The 13524-nt window shown below is 37.5% G+C and overlaps 1 protein-coding gene across 2 annotated transcripts in view; it reads left to right on the forward strand.

The window, feature by feature from the left end:
• The window catches only part of CLHC1 (clathrin heavy chain linker domain containing 1), a 1972328-nt gene that overhangs the window by 1031416 nt on the left and 927388 nt on the right, over positions 1 to 13524 (forward strand). For both annotated transcript variants that reach the window (XM_044055182.1, XR_006362617.1), the window contains exon 7: positions 2759 to 2858. In XM_044055182.1, coding sequence (XP_043911117.1) covers positions 2759 to 2858 — 100 coding nt within the window. The remainder of the gene's footprint in view (positions 1 to 2758; positions 2859 to 13524) is intronic.

Raw genomic sequence — 13524 nt, forward strand, 5'->3', positions numbered from 1 at the left:
TGCTGTCGGCAGTCTGAAGCACACCCCCCACCCCCTCCGAGACATACATTCTCTCCCTGTCAAAGTCCTTCATTGGAAAAGCAAAAACAAGCAAAAAAACTTTTCTCTGTATTACCCTTTGGTCTAATTATGGCCCCAAAGGTACTTACAGAGTTTTACAAAGTGTCTAGTTCCAGTAATATCCTACTGCAGACTGCTAGGCATTCCCATTTTCCTCATTTAGATATCCTGCTTAACTTTGCAGAGTCTTTTTCGAAATGTCAGGAATCTCTCACTTGAGGTCAAAGAGCTTGTCTTTCACATTTAAAAGTATATCTGTATCTAGATTTATTTCTAAGTTTTTCCACATGGACTTCCGTCTTATCACAGAAGTTTCTCAGGATTCTTGGTCTCATTGCTTATATGGTTCTAATGATTCCTCTGGCAAGCCATCACATGAAAAAAATTAAATTGTAACTAAAACCTATATGGTCCCAACATCAACGTCCCCTGACATTTCAGATTCCAGTTTTGGGGGTTGTGAAAAGGGCGATTCTCTGGTGGAGAGACAGATTTTATCAGAATTGAGGTCTCCCATTTTCCATTCAGTCTACAGACTCCTCAGACTTTGCTTGGAAAGCAGTGTCTATAGCGATGAAAGTGCAGGGTCTTTGGAACACAATAGACAGATCAAAACACATAAGTGTAAAAGAGATGTTGGCACTTAAAAATGTTTTCAGCACTCTCAGTCATCTGTGGTCCCCAGGACATTTGCAAGTATTTATAGAGAAAACCACAGTGATGTGGTACGAAAACAAACGGGGGGGGGGGGGACTAGATCTTACTCTTGGTGCAGACTAGCCATGGTATTCTGGGATATATTTTTTTGGTACATTCTCACTCTACAGGCATCACAGCAAAATGTTGTAGCAGATAAGATGAGCAGAACCAGGACAGACCCTCATGAACGGTAACTGAATCAAGGGGTCTTGATCCAGCTGTGGGAAACACCTTAAGTAGATCTTTTTGCCTCCACTCACAGCAATCAGTTGGCAAAAATCTGTTCCAAGACTCCATGTAAGAAGACCTGGACAACAGATGTTTTTTTTTTTCTTTTCCTTGGACAGGAGTGTGCCTCTGTGCTTTTCCACTGTTTCCACTTGTATCCAGGTTCATTCTGAAGATGCAGAAGGACTTTTCAAAGACCATTGTAGTGACTCTCTTCTGGCTCAGGCAACAGTGGTTCTCTCTTCTATTGGAAATGGCCAAGGGCAATTACTACAAACAGCCTCATAGATTGGACTGACTCACACAGGACAAAAGGTGTTTGATACAGCCCGACTCCAATGAACTGCAACCAACTGCCTGGATGATAGAATTTTAATACCTTTTAAGCACCTATTTTTTTCTGAGAAAGTGCAACAGGTATTAAAGGAGGCAAGAAAACCTGCTACTAGAAAAAGATATATTAGTAAATGGAAAAGATTTTCTAGTTGGTGTCAAGACAAGAAAGCCAGCACCCTTTCAGGTCTAAGGTCTCTTTGGTGGTTCTACATTATTTGTGTACTATACTATCATCTGGCTTTTCTTACTCTTTAATCAAGGTTTATTTGTCAGCTATTTCAGCATATATGTCAATAGATCCCCCTTTCAATGCAGATGTATTTGAAAATGTTTTTGAAAGGTGTGTTACATAACAAGCCTCCCAGGAAACAGATATCTCCTTTTTGGGATCTTAAATTTGCCTTGGAAAAACCAAGCTGCTTCATTTGAACCAGCTCATCAGGCTAACGTAAGGTTTCTAACATGGAAAACAGCGTTACTGATTGCTCTTACCTTAGATAAATAATAATTTGGGCATGTTGAAGACTCCCTTGAAGCTGTGGAAGCTTGACAGCTGTTATATCCGGTGGAGGATATAACCAGTATGGATAAGGCTACTGTAGCAGTGATCATTTGAATATCTACTGTTACGGTAAGTTTACTTACACAGCTGTACTTTCTGTTTTGTTCATTTTCAGAAAAATGGCAATTCTTAGTATAGCAGAGAGGTCTCTCTCTCTATTACTCAATTCGTCTTCCTTGTGCTGCTTAGTTCCACATAAACTGTGTTCTGCTATTAAATATAGTTTCCTATGTATATGTGTTTTCTAAATTTATTATAAGCTTTTCATCTGAAGTATTGTTTTTAGAAATAGGAATATATGCTATTGCATGAACTGTGGCTTTACTTGAATTATACATTGTTATTCTTGATTGTTAATAGTGTTATAAATATATTCTACTATAAAAGTTGTGGTTTTAAGGAAATTATACATTATTATTCATTGTATGTTTGCATGTATTTGTTTCTGCCACTTGTCTCAGGTTATGCTAAAAGGGTTTTTTCAGACCAGTCTACTAACCTGATTAAACAAAGTTAACTAAACAATTAAATAAATAAGTAACTGAATAAATAACCGAATGACTAAGATTGATAAAGACATGCATAGTCTCTTAGGTTTAATATTATATAATTCCATGCAAATAGCTGCTCAAGTTGTATTTAAGGCTTTAATATTAAACTGGAAGAAATACATATTACTAAGTATGCCTGTTTCTTATTCTTACATTTTATGAGTGAATCATTTTATCCCATTTGTAACTATATTTTGTCTTAGATTAGGAGATATAATGTCTAAAGAATTGTCCTAAGTAAAATCTTAATATAATTTTGTTAAGTTGTTTCAGTATTTTAGAGTAATGCTTCTGTCTCTTCTCTCCTTCCAAAAATGAAAAGCTTCTACAGCTGAGCAAGGTAGTCATACTTCAAGAGAATATGAAGAAGATGACCCCAGCAAAATTAAGGAGGCTGAAATTTTGCTGCAGTGCATTGAAAGGTAATACATGAAGATCTAATATGAATATACAAATCTTTATGTATAAACTTAGGAGATATGGATTATTTAGGATATTTGTTTTTCATCTATTCATGTAATGAGAGCTTTAGAAAAGTCCACTTTGTTTTGTGTTGTTAAAGATTGCATTATTTAGAGTTGTTTATTTTTAGTGGGCACTACTATACTGCCTTCTCTGTTCTGTGGTGTAAACTATTACGACCCTGCCTTACATTCCTGGTCTGCAGAGAAATTATTATTATTTTGTTGATGGTGCTTTTTGTGGACCTGATGCAGGACTTTTGGTAAGCCAGTGGCATCACCAGAGGAGAATTTCCCATCTGATTTGCTGAGGCATAGTTGTGAAATGATACCAAATGGATGTATTTCTATTTATGCACATACCCAAATACTCTACTAGTATATCCTATTCATATTTTTCAAGTTACATATGTCTCTTCATGCTGTATTTTAAGGTAAAGACTGTATCAATAGATCTTTTCATATAGTTCTCTATAGTTCATCATTCCCACTGCTGAAGTAGCATTTACCATATATGTGCCCTGCCCAGGACACAATAACTATTCAGCTTCCAAAAGCTCTGTCTTCCTCCCACACCTTCACTCTGACTGCTGAATGGCCAGCCCTGTGGAGGGAAATCAGTAGTCAGAATGAAGTTTTCTTCAGTACTTTCTTGCCACCTTGTGAAGAGGCAGCACAGAAGCTTCAAAAGAGCAGTAGCCACCCTTCAGCTTCATTTCTGGCAGCCCCTAGTGGGGAACCCTTCCACATATAATATTGCCTCTATAAGAATAAAATGGTATTTTCTAAGTAGGACCTTTTAGAAATATTTCCCGCTTTAAAAAACCCAGTATTCTTTCCAATATCAGAAGTTTCCTGCCAGGGACCACTATTTTTAGAATAGGACCAAGTCTTTATTTAGCCTTTTTGATACTGCTTGCACAATTATAAAACTCCTTAAGATCAGTATTCTTGGTCAGTGATGTCTTAATTTGATTTTTAAGTAATCTACAATTTTTTTTAATTTAAGGAGCCAGAGCCACTTGTATTCAAATAATTTGTTAATCCTTCTTTCCTTTCTTACTAAATGAATTAGTTTTCTATTCCACCCAAGTGGCAGAATTTATCTTTGGCCAATTAATCTAACCTTTTTGCCAAGTTGCTAATTGTATAGATGTAGCTTCAGTGTTCCAATTTAAATCATTAATTTCTTCAAAAAAGTAATTGATTGCTAATCATTGAACATTCATAACTTTTTATAACAGTTGTAGAAGTATTAATACATGGTTCTGCAGTAAATTCTAAGGCCAAATGATCAGAGGCCCCTAATGGGAAAGAGATTTAACATGATGAATTTTCCTACAAATGTTAGCAAGTAATATAATTAAAGTGCTGTTTATTTTATGTAGGAAATCAGTCATCTGGTCCATATCTGTCAATATCCTTAAGTCAGAAAATTCATATTCAGTTGGAGAGCTACATATTCCACATCCCAGTTAATATTAAGACAGCTACAGTCACCTAGGATTATCAAGCTTTTAAAATTCCATTTGTCAGCCATGAATTGTAAATATAGAGTTTGCTGCTCAACATTCATCCTTGGTCTATAACAACTACAGGTTATACATAAACTGGTATTGTTGAAGAATACTGGAAGTTCAATGACAAAATACTCCATATCAATATTGTCCCATAATAATTTTGAGGGGATGCAATCATGAACAAAGTATTTCACTTCTAAAAGTGTCAGTTCTTAGGCATTCGTATTTATTAAATCCTGACATGTAAACATCATTGTGTTGTCATGCCTCAGTTATAGCTATAATCTAAAGTTGTGTCTAGCAATAACTAATAGTTCTCTAGTCTTATTTGTAAGACTGTGTGCATCCTGTTCATGAATTTAGACAGGATATGATTATAATCTGAAAAAGGCATTATTGGTTCAGAAAAATGTCTTACTTAATTTACTAGCTAAAAAACTCAAGTGAAACTTGTTCTGGCCAAAATTCAGTTTTGCCCAATCATTCATCCCAGCACCTAATCAAGTCAATATCCTTACTCTGACAAAAACTTCTTAGTCGTTTGCTGTATAACACTGCCTTAGGATGTTGGTAATTACTGAAATTTGAGGGGGGGGGGTAAATTTCACTTAAACAGATGTCTTAAATATTCAGACATCAGTTGCATGACTCAGTCTGGCAAGAGAGTTAAAAGTAAAGCAAACAAAAAAAATTGAAGAGCTACATTTGTCGTGCAGAGGAAGAAACCATAGTCAGTGAAGAGCAAGTGGCAGAGCTAGTGAACAGTAGTAGGACATGCATGATGAGAAAGTGGTTTAGGCTTTTTTGGTTGATTTGAAGGAAACCTTTCAGAATTAAATCATCAAAGTGGGGGCAGTTAGTTAATTATATAATAAAGGCCAAATAATATGAATAAAAAGTAGTGGACATTATGAATTTCTGTTCAGGTGTTGTGGAGAAGCTATGCAAGGGAAATTTTGACTTGAAGGAGAGGTAGAAATTTTTATTGAAAAAGATGGATACCTTGAAGGAAAAGTATGTGAACGTGGAAGGTAGAGCTAGTAAAAATAACTTTTGAATTATTAGAATACCTGAAAAAGTGGAAGAATAAAATAATTTCTCTTTTGGGCTGTGTTTACATTTTTTTTTTACTTGATTTAAGAAATTTTTTGATGCACAGGATGTGGAGCAAGCTGTAAGAGGGTCTAACCGCATGGTAAGCAGATGGATAAAGAAAGTGAAAAAACAGAAGATAATCATGAGGGAACTGGGAAAATGCAAACCATTTGGATTACTGTTTTGAATAAGTTGAAGCAATTTAGATGTGTGGCACAGATTGAAGAACTGGGGATGTTTAGAGTAAGTCTCTGTAGAAACAGAAAGGTGCCAGTAGTATTCACAATAAACTAGAAGAAATACTTTTAAGTAAACTGTTATAAGCAATATTTATTCTATTGTGGGGAGTGATTATATCCAGTGTTTTTTACATGTTCATAGTCAGTTAGTAGGCATGTGGCACAGAAAACCATTGAGAAGCCTAGTCCATTGCTTCCATTTGCTGCAGAGCACCATCTGGTTAACTGACTTGGTGACTTGCTCAGAGTAACACAGTATCAACCTTAATTTGCCTACTGTCTGACTTTGAGCAAGTGGTAATGTTGGGGGATTGAGAAGGTAGCTCCTGCACTATCTGATCAATTTAGCTGGCAAAAATAGTGATTTTGTTTATGGTTAAGAGAATCTTAAGTATATTTATTTCATTGTTCTATCTGCCTTTAAAGTTCAAAGAAGATGTTAGGAAAATACCATTATATTTGTATTAAATAGAAAGATGTGTTGAAGTGACTGGTGGTGAGGGTCTGATTTAATGTGATATCTAGCACATTTCAAAGTTACCCATTGATAACTTTACATGCAAAATTTTGTCTCTAGGTCTTGGTGGATTTAAGTTTTTTGTTTTTTTCATGTTTACAATCATTATGTTTTCAGTTCAGTTTAAATATGACGTCATTACATTTTGTATTATAAATAGTTTTGTCTGTAAACAGATAAAGTTATTACACTGGACTGAGCCAACTGCACCAAATGTGAAATTAACTTTTATGTTTACAAGGTTGAAAAGTGCACCATTGCATTTGCCTGTGCAATTAATTATTTATCTTCATGAATGCTGTGTTTTGAACATTGCAGGAGGGGCAGGGTAACGGTATTCAACAGATGTGGGATAAGTTTGATAACATGGACTGTGAATAGGTTAAATGATCCATTTAAAAATAGTAAAACTTGAATCTTGTGTCATTGCATTGCAAAGATTAGGGGCATAACTTACTGATTAGAGGTTAGTAGTCTGGGGAGCGTAGCTTCTTCCTTGGGAGGAGCTGGGAAAAGAGAAATGATACTGTTAATTTCAAGGGTGTGCTCTCATGCAAAGATTTATTAATAAATGTAGATGGTGGGAAAATGTCTCTTTTGGGTATTCATAGCAGTATGGAGAAAGAAGCCTATCCCACCTTTAATTATTTATTGGCATTTGTTTACCAGGATAGTCCAACTGAGCAGTGTCCTTTTTCATCGGAAGCCTGGAGAGAAAAACTCCATTATACAGATGTCTTGGACATCATTTGCATTGTTTCATTTACAGTCAGTTTCATTCATGAACAACAGTACTATTATTCAGACATCCTTGACATCAGTTACACCATTTACAAACAGTTTCATTTAAAATAACAGTTACATGGGTTATATATAAATAAAATTGCTTTAAAATAAAGAGTTAGAGCAGCCAAAAGAAAGGAAGGAAGGATGCACAAGGAAGATAAAGGAAATGAGATGATTGAGGATAGTATAGTTGTGATAATAGTACATTATGTTTTGAGCAGCAGAGAGTCATGGCACAATTCATATAGCTATATTAGTACCAGATTAACCAGGGGTGGTGCAGGTGCAGAGCCATTTGGCATTTTAAAGTATTTTTAGGCTGTAGTCTGTTATATGTAGAGTGGGATGGTATTGCAGCTATTAGCAATACAGTGTGAATACAGTGAGTATCCTGCATTATTGTTAGGTTTAGTTATGGAGAATAATTTGTCACTGGAGAGAAGAGGTCACTTAGTAGTGTAAGGTTGAATGATGGAATGAAGTGATGGGAATTTTTCAGGATCGTGCAGTAGTTTGAAGGTTTTAATTAATTGTGAGTACAATAGAAAATTATTTAGTTCAAGCCAGTTTAGTTGTTTTAGAGAGAGGCAGTGATCTATATTGTTGGTTGGTTGTGAATTTCGCTACTTTATTGGAGCATTATTTTAGTTTAGCTGATTGAGAGGAGTCATGATTGGATAGGATAAGGCAGGAATATAATAGGGTAGGGAGTAGAAAAGAGGTGGCTATGTTTTGACTAGCAGAGTAAGGCAGTGTTTTACTCTGTAGAGGCAACCTAAATTTTAGTATGTCTTCTTTATGGCTTGCTGAAGGTGAAGATTAAATTTTACATGGTTTACAATCACACCTAGTAATTTGATGTGGGACACCTGTTCTGTATTGGTCTTGTTGGATTACAGTATATCAAAGGTAGTTTTTTTGGTAGGAAAGAGAGTTGGGCTGAACAGTAGTCTAGTTTTTTGGATTCAGGAGGATTTATGAATTGTTGAGCTAAATTCTAAGGAGGAGAAGGATTTCTGGGTGAGTGTTTGGAACAAATAGCAGCACATATTAGAATGGAGTCATTGTCATGTAGTATGGTAGCCTCTTTGGCTACTACGTTTAGGTAATTGATAAATAAGTTAAACAGTTGTGGTCCTAGGATGGAGCCTTGTGGGACTCCAGTTGATATAGGAAGGAAAGTGGAGAAATCATCTGGCCATTTCACTGCTTGGGAACTGTTAGTGAAATAACCAAGAAAATAGTTAAGTGAGGAGGATAATAGCCAATAGGAAGAATTTGATGATTGTCTATGTCATATGCCTTGGGTAGATCTAGAAATAGGACAGAGGTTAGAAGACCTGAATTTTTATTATCATTTATTATATCTGTAAACCTTTGAAGGGCAGTGGCTTTACTGTGATTGGGTCTGAATCTGTGCTGTGAAGGAGAGAGGAAGTTATGAGAAGTAATATATGTAGTACTTTGAGAGTGAATACATCTTTCCAAGATTTTGGATATGGGTGAGAGGATGGAGATTTGTCTATAGTTTGTGAGATCAGTTGATGAGCTACCTTTGTGGAGGGATATTATAAAGAAATTTTTTTCTATAAGGTGGAGACATATTTGTCCTGGGTAGAGCAGTTTAGTGTCAGTGGCACAATAGATAGCACACTTGTCTTTGGTGCAGAAGGTTGTGGATTGTATTCCCACTCCAAGTAGAATGATTACTGACACTGCAGTGCAGCATAAAGGTGGTGCTGCACTCCTGAGTGTGCCATCCTTCAGATGAGACATTAAACCGAAACCCCATCTGTTTGAGTTGGTGGCAGTTCAGGTAGATGTAAAAGATCCCGTGGCACCTATTGAAAATAATACAGGAAGTTCTCTGATGCCCTGGCCAGATTTCCCCTAGAGTAGAAATACTAATTCAGGTCTCCCCTGAAAAGAGGCCACTAACCTATTGAGACTTACCCAGTCAACAAAAGGATGAATGAATGAATAAATAAATAAATAAAATAAAATAAACCTTTATTAGAATAAAAACAGGATATGCAAGGCTAGCTGCAATAAATCTGAGGTATTGAGACTTACCCAGTCAACAAAAGGATGAATGAATGAATAAATAAATAAATAAATAAAATAAACCTTTATTAGAATAAAAACAGGATATGCAAGGCTAGCTGCAATAAATCTGAGGTATTCAGATGGAAGCTGGTCAGGGGCAGTGGTTGTTGTCTTAAGGGTGTATGTGAAGGTCTAATGTGGCTTCAGTGACTGGAGTGGGATGGCTGAATTTGTAGTAGTTCTGTTTTATAGAAGAGAAGCTACTGTATTTGTAAAATGCATTTTAAACTATGAAGCAATGCATTTTGGGAGTTACTGGTTGGCGATGGGCTGGGTTGGGTTGATTTTCCAGCAATATATTTATTGATTTTCATAGATGCATAGATTCAAAAATTGTTACTAAGCTAATGACCCATGGGGGGGGGGCTTTCTAAGCCTAGCTAAGTTTTCCTGAAAGAATAATAGTATCTTGTATATGAATAGGACATGGAGAGCCAGGCATTTATAAGCTATCTCTTTCCAAAATGACATAGGTGCCAGGCCCACTGTAAATTTCTTACTCACCATCCAGTGGTCTAGGCTGCAGTTAAACTGGAGGTCTTTTGGATTGTTTGATGATGAATTGTGGGTTTTGCTAAAATAATTTTTTTTTGTCCTGTTTTATGCATTCTTTGCTATGATTCCTTAATTACTTATATTGTAGCAGGGATGTTTGAGACTTGGTTTGTAGTTATGACTTCCAGGCTTAATCTCTAAGTTGCATGAGTTGCTTTTCTTTTTAGTTAACCAAGGATGTGGTTTGTTTTCAACTCTTTTGGTTCTTAATGTTGCTTGCTGTGCTAGGATATTTAGAAATATTGTATTAAATGTGCTTAATGAAGTATCAAGGGGAATAGTTTTAAGTGCAGCCCACTTGACTTGGAGCAGGCTGGCAATAAATGTTTTTTATTGAAATTACTGAGGTTTCTGACTATGTTATAGTGATGAACCTTGTGGGGCTGTTTTGGGATGTCTGATTACATAGCATAGCTGGTGGGTAAGCTATCAATTAGGGTATCACTTGTGGCAACATTATTTAGGGTAGATGTTAGAATCCAGTCTAGGATGGATTATTTAGATGTGGCTTTGTTAATTCTAGTTGGAGTCTTCATTAGTTGAGAGAAGCCATATAGCTAAACTGAATTTCAGGGGTTTCCAGAGATTTGTGAGTATTTAGTTTGTGGAGTGAGATGAGAATTTCAGCATTGTTGGAAGTGGATATATATTATCATGGTAAGTGGACAGCTCTAAAATATTTCTGTATAATACAAACTGGTGGGAGTATTTCTGTATCTTTGGTAATTGGCTTTAAATAGGTTTTTGTGGCTATGAAGATGTCAGGTGAGTAGTGAGCTATACAGGTATGAACTTCTGTGATTTTGTTACAGAAACCTCTTGGGTTACTGTGTAGTATTCTAAGTCCTAGGTGGTTAGAGAGGTAGCCTGTTGCTGTTTCAGTATGTTTTGGAGTCTGGTTTGGTGGGGTCTGGGATTAGATGAGTGGGTCCTGGATTGGGATATATATATATTTCCTCCCAGTATTATTGTCCAGTTAGCAATATGGCTATTGAAGAACCACATACATTTGGGCTTTAGTTTATACATGATTTTGAATAACTGTGAAGCATATTATACTTGCTTGCATTTCAGGATGCTAATATAATTAATGTCACGTAGGCTGGAAGGAGATAGTAGAGAAATGTGCTGTGGTTTTCTGGTTTAAGTATTGTATGGTAGGTGTAAGTAAGTAACATTGGGGGGTAGGTGTAAGTAACATTGGGAGAGAAAGGCTTATGATAGCTGGCTGAGAGTTTGAGTATAGTGAGAAATGTGAGTGATAGAAGATGCAATAGTAGCATGTCTGGGATTCAGAAGGATATGGGGATAGGTCACAGTGTGTGGTAGGAGGAGTCTGGGAGAATGAAGTCATAGGAAGTAGAGACTGGAGAATGAACATTCTAGTGCCAGTATACAAGAACAAAGGGGATATTCAAAACTGCAGGTAGTACAGATTTATCAGACTTCTGTAACACTGCATGAAAGTGCTGGAGAGAGTGCTTGATAAACAAAATATTCAGATTAATAGAAACTAAGACTGAAGATGCACAGTCTGAATTTAGATCAGGGTATAATATAACTGATCTGATATTTGTTGTAAGACAGATAGTGGGGAAAGTATTAATACAATGTACAACAAAAGAAGAAACATATTGCAAAGTTGCAGGAAATCACAATATCCCTATCTTAAGACAACACTGAAACATGCCATCAAGGAACTTAAAACGCTATTAGAAAATATAAAGCAGAGTATGAATTTATGGTTCTTACTGACTTCAAAGGAAATTGCAAATCATTTTTCAGTTTTTGTCAGAAAATTAAAGAATAATGTCCAACAATGCATGAAGCACATCCATAATAATATCAGCTACTCTGACCCCAATGATACAGCTAATGTATTAGCAGACAGATTCAGTTTTAATACCTCTCCTGCCTATATTGTTGCACCTACTAACACTGAGAATTTATTTTCCCTCTGCAATCATAGGTTCATAGGTAGGTATTAGGCTATCTGCCGAAGGCATTTATAAGCCTGGCCGGAATGTGTTGGCTTTCGCTTCCCCCCTTAGATTAGTTCCCTGTACCTCTGTCCAGCAGAGCCATTGAAGTGATTCCTGGGGTAAACTTTCTGTTTCCCATCCACTCGTCAAGGTTTCTCTTGAAGAGGGTTAGCGAGGAGCTCTGCCTAATGTAGATTGGAATCTTGTTCCAGAGCATGGGAAGTCTCTGGGACAGGAATGTATCCCTCCAGCATGTCCTATTTATTGTTGTGGTGAGGTTTAGATCCCTGGAGCATGTGGCTTGAGGGGATATGGTTTTCTTTAGGTGGAGCATGTCCATCAATTCTGGGTTAGACATGGCCTTGTACGTCAGGCAGAGATCACCTCCGAGTAGGTGGTATGCAACCGAGTACAGCTGGAGTTTCTTCAGTCGAGCTGCATAGGGCATCTGCTTGAGGCCAGTGATCCTTTTGGTGAGGTACTTCTGTGGTCTTTCCAGTTGTTGCAGATGTCTTGTAAGGTACATCCCAAATGGGGCATTGTACTCTATGATGGGTCTGATGAGTGATGCGTAGAGGGGCCCAATGACATCTTTTGATCTGGATGCAAACCCTTTTGTGATTAGGTGGGCCACATAGAAGGATTTTCTAACCACTTTGGCAATATGATTATCAAAGGAGAGGTTACTATCTACTTGGGTCCCCAGATCCCTTATTACGTCTTCCATATTTAGGGGGCTACCACCTATGTGGTAGTTTGTGGGTACTTTGTTTTTTCCAAAGGGGATGACTATGCACTTTTTGGCATTTAGCATGAGGTCATGGTTTTGACACCAGGTATCTGTCGCAGTGAGACCCTTTTGGAGGATGTTTGTGTCAGCCGGAGAGTCAATTATAGCCCCTAGTTTGCAGTCGTCTGCGAACTTAGTCAGCCATAGTCATAGGTTCATAGGTTCATACTAGGCTATCTGCCCTAGGGCATTTATAAGCCTAGCCAGAGTGTGTTTGGCTTTCACCACCCATTTTAAAATAATTTTGCTATGCCCTTTTTTGAGGTTAGTATACTGTGCCTCTGTCTAACAGTGACACAGAAGTGATACCCGGGGTAAACCTACGATCTCCCATCCACTCATCAAGATTCCTCTTGAAGAGAGTCAATGAGGGACTCTGCCTAACCTGGACTGAGATTTTATTTCAGAGTGAAGGAAGCCTCTGGGTTATGAATCTGTCCCTCCAGCATGTCCTATTTATTTCAGTGCTGAGGTTCAAGTCTCTCGAGCGCGTAGCTCGATGAGATTTGGATTTTCTGAGGTGCAGCATGTCCATTAACTCCGGGTTGGACATGGCTTTATACGTCAGGCACAGATCGCCTCTGAGCAGGCGGTATGCCACTGAGTAGAGCTGGAGTTTCTTTAACCGGGCAGCATATGGCATCTGTTTGAGCCCTTTGATCCTCTTGGTGAGGTACTTTTGGGGTCTTTCCAGTTGCTGCAGGTGTCTGGTAAGGTACATCCCAAAAGGGGCATTGTACTCAATTATGGGCCTGATGAGGGATGAGTAAAGAGGCACGATGACCTCCCCTGATCTATATGTGAATCCCTTCATGATTAGGTGGGCTATATAAAATGTTTTTCTAACCACTTTGGCCACGTGGTTGTCAAATGAGAGATTGCTATCAACTTGGGTCCCCAGGTCCCTAATTACTTCTTCTGTACTTAATGGATTACCACCTATGTGGTAATTTGTGGGCACTTTGTTTTTGCCAAAGGGGATGACTATACACTTTTTGGCATTTAGCTTGAGGCCATGGCTCTGGCACCAGTTGTCT

Source organism: Protopterus annectens, chromosome 1.part2, assembly GCF_019279795.1.
Source record: "Protopterus annectens isolate FY-2018-M chromosome 1.part2, PAN1.0, whole genome shotgun sequence".
In the NCBI taxonomy this organism is placed as follows: Eukaryota; Metazoa; Chordata; order Ceratodontiformes; family Protopteridae; genus Protopterus; species Protopterus annectens.